This window comes from Sorex araneus, chromosome 3 (genome assembly GCF_027595985.1).
Source record: "Sorex araneus isolate mSorAra2 chromosome 3, mSorAra2.pri, whole genome shotgun sequence".
Taxonomy (NCBI): Eukaryota; Metazoa; Chordata; class Mammalia; order Eulipotyphla; family Soricidae; genus Sorex; species Sorex araneus.
The window spans coordinates 65,480,820-65,495,445 of NC_073304.1; the positions used below are offsets into that span (position 1 = coordinate 65,480,820).

Consider the following 14,626-nt stretch of genomic DNA (forward strand, 5'->3'; position numbering starts at 1 on the left):
ATACATGCATGTACTCAACACATACAAGTGAAAATGGAATCACACTTACAGAATGACAATGAAGTTCAACTGAATAATGACTATGTCCAAAGTTCATTAGATATGAACTATAAAGATCAGGATAAGTGCACATCTAATGACTGAAAAGAATATAAGAAACTAAGTCTTCTCAATTACACAAAGGTGTAGAAAACAACTGAAGTACTTTCTAACCTATTAGATCTTTAAAAGCCTGCTGAAAACGCCAAGTTCAAATACAATAAAAAATTAAATGTTTAATAAAATTTTTTCTGCTTAAGAATTAAGGTATAGATTTCACTAGATCCATATCTGACAACATAAAGTTTGGTTTAATGTTAATACGCCATAAAAACAAAAATACCCCTTCAATGCTAGCAGTTCTGCTATAAACTAAAATAAGCCATAAAATATTTCCAGTGGCTTAAAAGAATGTCTAGCCACAGCTCAAAATTCAGACACGGTAATATCTGAGTTTTAGAACTATGCAATCTTATTTTCTTGAACATTATTATAATATTTTTGTGTGTGAACACACACACACACACACACAAACACACACACAATTTTGGTCTCCTTTCACAAGGAAGTAAAAGGTCCCTAATGAAATTTTAATTGTACTTACATTTAATTTTTATTTTCCTATTTTATGCAAAAAAAAAATTTAGCCAAGTCTTACTAACAAAATGGTAAAATTAGAGGCAACTATAACTTAAAATTACAAAGCTTCTTTAGTTTTATTCATAGCATTCTTTATACAGCAGAAGCTTCACTGATATTTAATTTACTGCAGCATCCTGTGGGTGGAGCACAAAATTACATTAATTATAAACAAACAAAGCACTTTGACCTTTTAAAATTATATATATATTTTTATATCCAGTTGACAAATAGCATCACAATTATTAATTTATAAAAAACTAAAAATCACCATGGAAGCTAAGGCCTAAGTTTTATTCCAACTGTTCCCTTTATTTAAAAAATATGAGATATTAGAAATTAAACTCCAGCACCTCAAAAAAAGTCTACATTATTTACATACAGTATGGAAAATAAAAGCTGCTTTTCTGCTAAGTTAGATTGCTGTAGCCGACAGTATTTACATTGATAAATGTTAAGGGGGAAAAGAGCACTTCCAACCAATACCAATTTAAATGGAAATATATTGTACCTGGAATTCTGTACTTAAAATTGTATACACCAATAAATATTTGTTGAATAAAACTTTCAATGAATCTATTGAAATTCTGAAAGAGTAGCATTATGCTTCTTTATATTACTAATCTAGATACTGTTAGTACAATATTGTAAGGAGTACAAGCACTGAAGCTTAAATGAAACAATGGCAACATATGAATATGTATGTAGATGGAATTTTATTTAAAATTGTAAAATATAATGCCTTAATGTTTACCCATAATTATGAGACTAGCTACTATTTTTTCATCATTTGAGACTATGTCTCATATGTCCCTAAACAGTGAAACCTTCTAGCATCTTACCAGAAAAAGTTTAATTATATTATTCTGTTCTTAGATTTTTCTAATATTTAAAAACATCTACCCCCTTTGCGAAAATAAACGCAATCAATTCAGTGTAACAGACTGAGCTTTGAACTGTACTTTAATTTTCAATTAACTGTAACTTACTAGTTAATTGAACCAAATGTAGAATAGGTTAAGCAACCCACAACTAAGTTTGTCAAATCAATTATAGAATGCATAGAAAAGTGAAGATAAGTTTGGGGGTGGTGTAAAATAGTTAATGTAGAAAATGGTAAATGCTAGTTCTAATAACAAAAGTGGTACTAAATGCACAAGAAAGTTAAATTAACAAAGTATAAAAGAGAATAGCTTAAATAAATCAAGATTCACATATTACAATAGCAAAGTTATGGTCAAATGATTTGAAGACATGAACGGTTCTGAAAATTCTTTCAGTCTACTTCCAAAGAAATAGTCAGGCTTTTTTTCCTGTACATAGTGTTGAGCTTTGTCTATACCATATATAGTAGAAAAATAAATTCTTTAGCAACCTAGAAACAGTTTATAAAACTCTTAAAGTTTAATTTTCTTTGCCAGACATGCCAATGTTAAACTGACAGCTATAAATTAAAGCTATATAGACAATAGGTATAAGTAATATAGAACAAGTTAAGAATACTACATTTACCGGATTTTTCTTTTAAAAATTACTGTACTTTCTTAATTCCTGTGTGCTTTGCAATAGGAATAATAGGGACTTTGTTTTCTTAGAAAAGATAATAAACATGTAAGACTATAACACAAATAAGATAATTTATAATATACATGTACTTCAAACAGCAGCCTGGTTCATGTCAACATCTTGTTCTGAAGTCAAAATTAGAAGTACAATACCTAGGACATGACAGTTGGGAAAGACAGTATTTATTTTTAGATAAAAATGTAGCAAATCAAACTCTTAGGAGCCTTGAATCTCAAAATTATTTAGTATAATACACATCAGAGAACTTTAAAATTGCAATATGAGTGAAGATTACAACATGGACCAAATAATTTTCTCTTTACTACACAAAATATAACCTAGCATTGAAAGACAAACCATTTTTCACTTTTGGGGGGGGAGGGCAAGGTTTGATAGTGAACAGATTTTGAGCAAAGCCTAACATATTTACCAATGCCATGTATTTTGAAAAATTTATCTGTAATTTAGTGTTCTGGTGATATATCTTCACTAACAGAAAATTTAATCCCAAAAGCAGCAGTCATTTACAGCAAATCTGGTACCAACAACAAAAAAATCTGTTAAAATATGGTGCAAAAGGATTTTAGTATGACATATTACTGAAAAAAAAAAATGAATACAAGTTTGCAACTTATATATATATACACTCCAAAGAGGCTGTCAGTACCCAAAGTATTTTTATTGCTAAGTTAGCAATGGTTTTTGGATATGTTTTTAAGGGGCACATAAAAATAGATCCAAGGAACAGATTAATTTGAACTCCTAGATTAAAATGTTTGATTTAAAGAATTTTCTACAACAAATTTTGTTTTATGTATGAAAAGTTATATAACCTTATATGAAAATGTCATGAATTATTTTCTACACTATACTAAATGTATTTCCCAAGAGGGAAAAAAATTAAAATATCTAAAATATATTAGATTAAGATTACAAGACCATCATAGATCTTTTGAACATGCATCTGTTTACAGAATTAACAGTATACAAGATGTTTATCATGGACTGTAAAAAATGAGTTGGAGACAACTATCCTTTGCACAACATTATTAATTTACTTTAGCCACAAGCATGTCCTTGGTATGTGTGTGTACAAGAAATGTTTATTTACCCCTCATCAAAATCATCCACAAGTTTACTAAGAAGATGAAGGTGCAGAAATATGTTAAGTGTAATTTTTTTCCTTTCTTTCAAATTAACATCTTAAACACGGCAAAAGTAGCCTAAAATTAAAAAATACTTATTGGGCTTTTGGTTAGCTACACAGACTGCTAAAATGTAAATTAACTTGCCCAAATTAGCACATCAAATAACAAAACCAGCCATAAAGCAGGCTGAAAAGCATTAAATGTTTCATATATGTGTTTTAAATCATTTAATTTCTATAGAAAAATTTTATTCACAATATAATGTGACAGAAAATGCCACAGGAATGATATACTGATTGCAATAAGGTTGCATGCAACAGCAGCTTTGTATTTTATAGCTATTTTTGTTTATAAAAAATTAAATCTCTCCAGTCATGCTTATCACAGGTTTAAAATTTGTAATGTAAATGAATAAGGAATACCATATAGTCCAAAGAGAAAATGTCTCATCATTTTGAATGTGAATTATCTGTAAGAAACATGAAGTATACTACTAAACCCTGAAACATGCATGCTTAGATTTGCTTTTTGTCCAATTTCAGGCTATCTGCTATCACTTCCTATTTATATAATACCAAGAGGATCCGTCTGTAACTGTGGTTGTATCAGCTGAGGTTGTAATGGTGGTGGTAATTGAAGTGGTAGCATTGGTTCCACCAACTGTCCCGGGTTTGAAGATGGTGGAGGAGCCACAGTATTCACAGTTTCAACAATTTCTCCATTGTAAAAGAAAAACTGACACTGCTGAATGAATGTCTCAACAACAGATTGATGGATCTTAGTGGTAGACAGAAACTCTCGATTTTCAAAATCAGGTCTCATCAGGGTTGGCCAAAAACAGATGGATAAGTTGTCTGCTGTCATAAGGTTGATTTTATTTTGCTGACTAACCCTGAAATTATGACAGGGAAAAAAAAAACATTAGAAATCAATCAAAAACTCATTGCAATGAAAGATCCTGGAGTTGGGAATAAGTCTTACATGACTTATTTTCAAATTTTAAATATTTCTATTCATGGGCATTCTATGCTCAATACATTCTAGCAATATGAGAGCAGTAAAATTCATTTCTCATGCTAAACAAAGTATTTTAAAAATACTGTGCCTGAACTTGAAAATTAAAAAATCAAAACTTTGCTTATAGAAGCCCTTTATGTGCAGAAGCTCTTTGCCTCAAATGCTGTATGACAAATTCTATGAGCTTCTGGAATAGAAACAAATTCTAATTGCATGACTAAATTTCTTGACTATTGCGAGAAGTTAAAAGATGGTATGCCATCTAGGTGAACTGATGTTGGAAACACCCGAAATCTAACCAAAAACCCATACAACACACAAAATCAGAAATGTTAACAGGAACCCATTAATATGGCTTTGACTAGTCATAAAACATGTCCTTTTATTATGTGACATTGCAAATTATCTAATTATTTAAACCAATTTTCCCATTTTCAAACAGTTTTGCTGAGTTAACAGTAATTTCATACCCAAAATTCTGCCTGTAAAAGTGTGATGCTAAATAAAAAGTGATAAAAAAGAAATGTACTTACTACACACAATCATTACAGATACCAAAAAGAGCAATAGACTGGGGCCACAGAGATAGCACGCACAGTGGGTAGGGCATTTGCTTTGAATGTCTCTGACTTGGGTTTGATAACTGAAATCCCATTCTGATCCCAAAAGCACTGCCAAGAGTAGTCACTGAACACCACAACACCTTCCTACCCAGTCCACTGCACAAAGAGTAACTTATCTTTCTTTATACAACTTGATGAAAATTCTTTTAAAAATTTACTCCCTGGAGCCAGAGAGATAGTATACTGGGTGGAGCGCCTGCCTTGGACATGACCAATTCAGGTTTGATTTCTAGCACCCCATAAGGTTCCTTGAGCCCAGCCAGGAGTACAGCACGAGAAGCAATCCCCGAGCACTGCTGGGTATGGCCCAAGAACCAAAAATAAATTAAAAAAAAAAAAAATCATCACCCAATTTTTTGGGGGAAACTGTTAATGTCACTTTATCTTAAGAGTTACTAAGCAAACTACATGTTTGAGAACTTTATTTTCAAAAAAACAAAATTAAAATACCTGTTCAGATGTGTTATTATATATTTGAATACATCATAGTTTACAGGATGAAATTTCTTAACAATTTCTTTCAATGCATGAAGACGTTCTGTTTTATCCGGGATTTCTGTAAAATTAAATAGTAAAGAATTTGTGTACAACTAAACATTTTAAAAGATTGAGTAAACTTCTGGCTTGTCCTACTTATTATAAGGGGCAACCATAAATATTTTTAAGGGATACTGAGAGAATTAAAGAACCTGCTAAAAACTACTCAAAAAAACATGTCTTTTTGCAAGTAATGTTAATCAATGGAATCTCAGTTTTAATCAGAAGTGAGTCTAACTGCTTCAAGCAATTCCTATCTCTAGATACTGATTATACATTAATTGCTAGGCTTTTATTATTCATAACACAAAGAGAAAACATAGACTTTGTGGGCACAACTACTCAACCCAGAAGCTTTAAGCACAAAGCAGCCACAGACATGTAACAAATGAGAACAGATATGTTCCAAAAACTTTTGAATTTCACATATTTTACTATGTCATGACATTTTCTCTGTATGTTGATCATTTAAATAGAGCCAGTGATACAGTATAGTGATAGTGTATACTTCAAATATCGAGGTCTCAGTACAGAAGGGAGGAGGAGGGGAAAAAAAGAGTACATATACACCATTCTCAGCCTGCAAGTTTTCCAAAACCCAGTGGGGCAAAGTGAACTTAGCCTGTAAGCCAAGTTTGCCACCAAATGGTCTGAATCATCAAGTAATCTTTAAAATTCATGCATGTATGAAAAAATTTCCTTCAAAGCTGTATAAGCATTTAACTCAGTTTATGTACTATTATGAAGATTATGGAAAAAAATAAGAGAAATGTGGTTCTGCTATAAATGCACTGTAGCACTGTTGTCCCATTCGTTGTTCACTGATTTGCTCAAGCAGGCACCAGTAACGTCTCACTCTGAGACTTGTTACTATTTTTGGCGTATCGAATATGCCACGGATAGCTTGCCAGGCTCTGCCGTGCGGGTGGGATACTTTCAGTAGCTCGCCGGGCTCTCCGAGAGGGACGGAGGAATCGAACCAGGGTCAGCTGTGTGCAAAGCAAATGCCCTAGCCGATGTGCTATCGCTCCAGTCCATCTGCTATAAATATGAAAACAATTTTTCCAAAAGTTAACAATGGATTCTCCTCTAGACTAGGTCAATTTACACACCAACCAAAGTTCTAAGCAAGTAGTTGGTATAAACAAGTACAAGGAATTTTTACCTTCCATGTACTACTTTTAAATCAGTTGTCATATTTCCCACTACTCTTAATAATGGTCAAAAAGCAACAACAAAAAATACCCCTAACTGAATCAGTTTCCTAATCCTAATGAGAGTATATATAATAAAATAACTATAAATTTTCTAGCAATATAGTTATGAAAATTCACTGAAAACTTTTTACATTCAAAATTATCAGAAAGTAGACTCACTTAAAGAAAATTTTAAGAAACTACATTAACTTTAAACATTAAGAATACAAATGTTGATTAAGGACTAGGATATGATACTCAAATCTTTTCTCATCTTCCAGGTAACAAATGACTCTCTGACTCATCTCTCTGACTCATGAAATATCTCGATAAGGACAGGAGAGATAGTAAAGTGCTTGCCTTGATTGCAGCTGTACCTGGTTGGATTGCTGGCACCACATATGGACCCCCCTGAGTACCGCCAGGAGTGATTCCTGAGACAGCCAGGTATGGAACAAACTGCCTCCCCCCCCAAGGAAACAAAGAGTGGATAAATGCTAAAGTAAGAATCAATAATGAAACCGAGGAGGCATGTTACTGCTTTACCCTCCCTGGCCCCCCTCTCCCTCCCACGGGCATTGCTGAGGGCTTACTCATGGTGGGACTTGGGGAACCATATAGGGTGTCAAGAGATCAAAGCTGTATACCTACCTGTTGCACTATCTCTCCGACCCCTGCTTTACTTTTTGGAGGTAAAGTTAATTTCTTTAACTTAAACTGCTACCATTATCCCTTAAGAAAGAAAACAAAAACACTTATACTTACTTGCTGCTTCCAATAGTTCTGGATGAAGAGAATAAGGAATTAACGGGTCTGGCAGATCTGCAAAGAAGGCTTTGAGAGCTCCAGCCACAGCATTTACTGTTACTTCCATTGATACCAGACTGATATTATGATCTAGAAGACAAAGTTCAGAATTTAATTTATATAAAAAACCCTTAATTTATTGTACAGATACTTATAAGATTTAAATGTATTTCGTTATAACTTTATAATTGTATTAAAAACATTATAGCCAATATATTTAAGCTATTCACATTAAACCTTTTTTTATAGGCTAACTTGTCTTCCTATTGTTCTAATGTTTGCCTTACGAACTAGATTAGGGAAGAAGGACCAATAATGCAATATTTCTGCTATTATGACTGCATTCTCAAAAAAAAAAAAAAAAAGACTGGGAGAAAGTAAAAAAAATTTTTTTCCTTTTTGTTTTTTGGGTCACACCTGGCAGTGCTGTGGGACAGTGTGCTACAAAAGATCAAACTGGGGTAAGCCAAATGCAAGGCAAGCACTTTAACATCTGAACCAAGAACACTATCTTTTAAAATACTTTGTTTATATAAGATATTTAAAACAGATGCGAAGGAGATAGACAAAAATGGAATTTTTTTTTCTTTTTGGGTCACACCCAGAATTGCACAGGGATTCCTCCTGGCTCTGCATTCAGGAATTACTCCTGGCAGTGCTGGGGGACCATATGGGATGCTGGGAATCAAACCCAGATCGGCCGCGTGCAAGGCAAATGCCCTACCTGCTGTGCTATCACTCCAGCCCCAACAAAAGTGGAATTTAAGTTTAGAACTTTAATTTACATTTGAACAAAAATATGTGAGTTTATGACTAAAGTTATCAGTAAAGTAGTGCTTAGGGGACCAGGATTGAACCTAGGTCAGCCTTAATCCCCAGCACCATATTTGGTCTCCCAACCATCACAAGGGATGATGCCTGAGCACTTCAAAGCCAGAAGTAGTTCTTGGACATTGCCAGGTGTGGGCCCAAAGCAAATGTAAAAGCAAAAGTTAAACATACTGAAGGTTAATTGTATGGTTTATTTGTTGTGAAAAATCAACTTTTTCTTTACTACAATGAAGAAATACAATTTTTACCATTTCAACATATAAGTTTTCATTATCTGACATAGAAATCAGTACTTACGAACACATCGGGTGGATGCCCAATATTTTTGGTGAAGAAAGTTTGTTTATATATATATATGTATATATATACACATACATATATACACACATATATGTATATATATTATTTTCATAAACGTACTTCACAACATTTCATTACAGGTATTATTAAAACACCAATCCCACCACTGAGAAGCAAGAAGTTTTTATTGAAAACAGAAAAACGAAAGGGGTTGGCAGAAATGGAGGAAGTATGTGTTCAAGAGAGAATAAGAATTTGAAAGAGAAAGCAGACAAAGACAGACAAGCCAAGTGAGATACATGTTTCAAGGGAGAACATTAGCTTAAAAAATAAGTCGGATGCCCACTACTTTTAAAAAACTGTAACATAGCATAGCGGGTAGGGTGTTTGCCTTGCACACGGCCGACCCGGGTTTGATTCCCAGCATCCCATATGGTCCCCTGAGCACCGCCACAGGTGATTCCTGAGTGCAGAGCCAGGAGTAACCTATGTGCATTGCCGGGTGTGACCCAAAAAGAAAACAAACAGACAAACAAAAAAAAACCCAAAAAAACCTGTAACATAAATAAGTGTAATAGATATTTCTCTAGAAAAGTCACACAAATTTCCAAAAGGCACCCACAACTAAAATTTTATGTTTGCATAAATTTTATGTTTGCATAATACTCTAGCAAAAATATTTTTCACATTGAGAATAAAATACAATCCTTTTAAAGTTTTCCATTTTTCAGGGCAGGAAGGGAGAAATGAAACAGACCTCCTAACCCACTGAGTTATTTGCCTAGTCCCAAATTTTGATTTATTTTGAGTAAAACGGTTGAGCACCCTCATATTACTCATATTGGTTCAAATTTTTCCTGAGTATTTTTAATCTATATGTGAAGGATATAGTATATGTGATGTAGTATATATGATGTACTATATTGAATACTGAATAGAATTATATATAATTATACCTAGTGATGAGCACATGGAAGTCAAAATTTAAAATATGAAACTTACATGATTTTAAAAACTTAAGTAGAGGCTAGAGAGATAGTACAATGAGAAATGCTGCAGGTTTAATTCTGTTCTTCCACACAGCCTACCCAGATTTGATCCCCAGCACCACATAAACTCTTCCAAGCCAAGCCAGGTGTAAGCCCAGAGCACAGCCGGGCAAGGGCCAAAAACAAAAAGCAAGCTGAAATAGTAAAGTATTAGAACTAACAACACATCAGGAGTAATATATGTGTGTGTATGTATATATATATATATATATACACACACACACACGTACATACACACATATGTATGTATATATTGTATGACATATATATACACTAAAAATACTAAAATGCTAATAAAAGAAATAAAAGATCTAAATAAATGGAGAAATATACTATATTGATAAACTGGAAAATTTAGTCTCATAAAGATATCCTGAGACTGATGAGCACAGTAGCCAATGTGGGGTGGAGGTGGGAAAATCTGAACTCCTGAGGGTCTGTGAGGAAGTGGTGGTGGGGAAACCTATGTCCCTTTCAGACCAGTGCAGGCCAGTGTAGACTAGGAAGAGACATTTCCTTCCAAATCAGCTGGTGGCCAGGGCACCTCTTCACAGCCCCAGTCACTCACTGCAGAGTTGGGGAGGGTGTGGTGGAAACAGAAAGCTTTGAAGTGAGTTACTTCTCCTCTCTGGGCCTCCCTCTTGGGGATAAACTGGGGATAACTGAACCACCAGGTTGAGGAGAAAGTCAAAATCAATTCGTCAAATCAGTTAAAAACTGAAAAGAGACAAAGTCTCCCTATGTTCTTCCTGTCCTTGGTCCTCCGTGTTAGAACCCGTCCACTCCCTGTGACTTACAAATGAGTCCAGGAAAGGCAAGAGGGGTCTGAGATTTGTTTGGAAGATTACACTCGGAGCTCAGGAATAACCAGCCTTTACTCTTCCCCCACCTCACCCCCCTTTTTGGGTCTCACCTGGCAATGCACAGGGTTCCTCCTGGCTTTGCACTCAGTAATTACTCCTGGCGGTGCTCAGGGAACCATATGGGATGAGGGAATTGAACCCAGGTCAGCTACATGCAAGGCAAACGATGTACTATCGCTCTAGTCCCACCAGCCTTCACTCTTCCTCAAACCCAGCCGCTTTGCAAGCAACAGCCCTCAATGGAAGGGTAGCATATGCATGATGAGCCTTCTCAAGAACACAGTCCAGAGCCTGGGGTGCTCCTTTCCAGTGGACTGTCCTTCAGGATAGTGGTCCACCAGTGAGTGGCCAGGCAAAATCAGAATTTTCCCTTCCAGCTCAGAGGTTAGAAGCTTTGAGAACCTCTAGGTGTCTCTAGGTGAGGAGGGCTGGAAAGCAGAGGCTCACCCTTCTTTGTCAAGAAAGTGCTGTTGTGTTTGTGGCTCTGCCTCCTCATTCACCCTTCTGGGGAAAAGTCCAGAAGCAAAGGGGAAGTGCCCACTGAATCACATGCTGGTCAGTGGCAGAGCTCAAATTAGTGGAGGTGACTAGGGAGGGACTAGGCAGGGACCCAGCGATAAAAGTAATTCTTCCTGAACTTGGGGCTGGGGGAAGAATGTGCTTAATTTAGGATTCCCCCCCTCCAGTTTTCCTCCTGACAAAGTTCTCCATTGCCATGGTCCTCTGCGGAAGGGGCCGTATTGACCACATTGTCTATTCTCACGGTTCTGCCCTTTCCCCACCTCTCAGATATGATCCTTTTGGTCAGCTGCTCACTTGCTTAGTCTTTTTACTTTTATTTTGGTTTGGGGGCCACACCCAGAAAAGCTTAGGGGTTATCTCTGGCTCTGTACTCAGAAATTACTCCTGGAGGTGCTTGGGGGACCATAAGGGATGCTGAGGATTGACCTGGCCAACTGGATGCCAGGCAAGCACCCTACCCGCTGTACTATCGCTCTGGCCCCGAGCTCTATTCATTCTTGATTGTTCAAGCCTCAGTAGATGAACCTGCTCTCCTAAGGTCCCCAGCCCGCCGTTTCCCTTCCTCTACAGCCTTGCCTCTTCACTTTTCCTGGGTGAGCCCGTCAGTTCCCGGCTCTGTCTGATGATTGGAACTGGCAGCCAACCATCTCCCTGCATACAGAGTCACCTGCCCAACATCGCATCCCAGCAGCCTGCCAGCGTCTCCCATTCATTCACCCTGTTCACACTGACCCGGCCCTGTGGCCCCATGTGCAGTAAGTGCTCTGCCATGTCCTAGATTATGTAGTAACTATGTGAAGGATGGGCTGGAGCGATAGCACAGCGGGTAGGGCGTTTGCCTTGCACATGGCTGACCCGGGTTCAAGTCCTCCGTCCCTCTTGGAGAGCCCGGCAAGCTACCAAGAGTATCCTGCCTGCAGAGCAGAGCCTGGCAAGCTCTCTGTGGCATATACAATATGCCAAAAACAGTTTCACAATGAAGATGTTACTGGTGCCTGCTGAGCAAATCGATGAACAACAGGATAACAGCGATACAGTGATTTTTTTCCATCCACCACAATTTTACATCCTCCCAAATTGGTAATTTGTCTCTTGATTTTTAAAATATTTCATCTATTATCTTTAAAGTGAACAGTCTGAGAAAAGCTTTGTACTAAGTAGTCCAGTTTCTCAATGCCGTTAAAAAGATTAGAAAATTACTTATGCATTTTCTTCCCTCCCAATACCTACTTTTATCTTTTGTATTTATAATTTATATCTATGTTAGTTTCATATATAACTTTAATATGAGTATAGAAGTCAGCCTTTTTTTTTCTCCTAATGGTTAGCTGTTTGGTTTAGTATCAAAAAAGTAAAAAAGACATTTAAATTATATCTTTAAGTAGGTACTATCTGATATTTATTCATATATAGGTGTATCTATGTATATACTCATCTATATATTATTAGGTAAATGCAGATCTGTTACAAATCAATTTGTTGCCTTTCTAGTTCTAGTAATGGTTTATATAGGTCTCTCATTTGAAAGAAATGTATGTTTTATCTAATACATCTAACACCACATACTAAAGTTCTTGTCAACATCCATATAAAAAACAATCTTATCACAAAATTATAATTAGTAAAAATAATTAAAAATTGTTTTACTTCATTTAATTTTGTTCTTACCTTGATCAAACTGCTTTTGAATATTGTCTTGGTCAGTTTTGTTTCCACTAACTCGGTATAGTCCTTCTGTACATAATCCTAAAGGAAAAAATAAACGTATGTTTTTATATGTGCATCGGTACCTGTAACAAACTTATTTTTATATGCATTTTAGTGACTTTAAAATTACGGTAGTGAAAATTCAAGAACAGTATAAAATATTTTAAAAATATATTCTTGGGGGCCTGAGTGATAGTACAGCGGGTAGGATGTTTGCCTTGCACACGGCCGATCCGGGTTCAATCCCTGGCACCCCATATGGTCCCCCAGAACCACCAGGAGTAATTCCTGAGTGCAGAGCCGGGAGTAACCCCTGAGCAACGATGGCTGTGACCCAAAAATAAAATAAAAAAAATAAAATAAAATAAATATATATATGTTCTTAATGAACTACTTTTACTTTTAAACAATTTAGGACATCCAGTTCCATGGAAAATTAGAAGACACACCACACACCCCCATTTCTCCCACTATAAGCAGCCCAAACTGCTGAATGTAATATATATAAAAGCGGGCATCAGTTGAAACTCCTGATGGTGAAGAGAAGGTGGACTGGTTTGTTTTGTTTTGGGACCACACCTGGCGATGTTCAGAGGTTTCTCCTGGCTCTGCACTCAAGAATTATTCCTGGAGGTGCACAGAAGATTATATGGGATGCTAAGGATCAAACGTGGATCAAACCTGGATCAACTGCATGCAAGGGAAGTTGCCCTACACGCAGCACAGTCTCTCCAGCCCTTAAAATCCAAAATTTTAAATTCAGTGACAGGTAGTAATAAACAATAGTAATAAAACAGTCTCCTGTATTACTTTTAGTGAAAATTTGAAAATTAGTGTCAAAATTAGGAGAATTAGCAGCAATGTTATTACATGTTAGCCATGCTTATTGTTTTAGCGTCTCTGTTCTCAGATATCTTTGATGTCTTTGTATACACACATAACACACACACACACACACACACTATTGATCTTTCAACATGATAGTGAAGTATTTTCAGATCAATCAATATTAACTTTATGACAAATTTTTATTGACTGAATTTTCTGTGGCCTAAATGTACCACAATTTTTTCAGCTATCCTCTGTTATTGCTTAGTGCTTCTAATAATGCTGTATTGAATATCCAGACAGAAAAATCTTAAAATTTAATTATTTTCTAGTAGTTACTGGTCTGAAAGATATGCAATTTTAAAGGCTCTTATACATAATGATAAAGACTCACTTTTGAAAGACAAGTTTCCTAGGCCTGAAACAAATAAGGAGAAAAAACATATTCCTGTAACGTTTTATAATTTACATGTAATACTCCGTCCTTCTCAGAGAGCCCAGCAAGCTACTGAGAGTATCCTGCCTGCAAGGCAGAGCCTGACAAGCTACCCGTGGCATATTCGATATGCTGAAAACAATAACAAGTCTCACAATGGAGAAGTTACTGGTGCCTGCTCAAGCAAATTGATGAACAACGGGAGGACAGTGCTACAGTGCTTCCTTTACAGAGAAAAACTGATATCCTATCTCTAACAGGATGCACTTAGAAGGACAGTTTGCTGGTGTTTCTTACAAGAATGAGTTTGAATCTAATGAGCAAATACCAAACTCAATATAAGGAAGAAAGGAAAACCCATACTTTTTTTTTTTTTTAATATTTATGGTGGTGGGTGGGGAACAGGGGCACTTCCAAGTAGTGCTTAAGAGGTCCGGGGGCCTCAATGGCAATCCAATGGTTCACCACAAGGGCCTGAGAATGTGATGCTGCCTTTGTCCTGCAGTGCCAGAACACCA

At 36.0% G+C, this 14,626-nt stretch overlaps 1 protein-coding gene across 3 annotated transcripts in view; it reads right to left on the reverse strand.

Moving 5' to 3' along the window:
• Nucleotides 1–730: 730 nt before the first annotated feature.
• Nucleotides 731–14,626, reverse strand: part of ARHGAP5 (Rho GTPase activating protein 5) — a 92,762-nt gene continuing 78,866 nt past the window's right edge. For all 3 annotated transcript variants that reach the window (XM_055130133.1, XM_055130134.1, XM_055130132.1), the window contains exons 4-7: nucleotides 12,806–12,883; nucleotides 7,531–7,662; nucleotides 5,483–5,588; nucleotides 731–4,284 (exon numbers count right to left, since the gene is read on the reverse strand). In XM_055130133.1, the coding sequence (XP_054986108.1) occupies nucleotides 3,957–4,284; nucleotides 5,483–5,588; nucleotides 7,531–7,662; nucleotides 12,806–12,883 (644 nt within the window). In that variant the 3' untranslated portion in view covers nucleotides 731–3,956. The remainder of the gene's footprint in view (nucleotides 4,285–5,482; nucleotides 5,589–7,530; nucleotides 7,663–12,805; nucleotides 12,884–14,626) is intronic.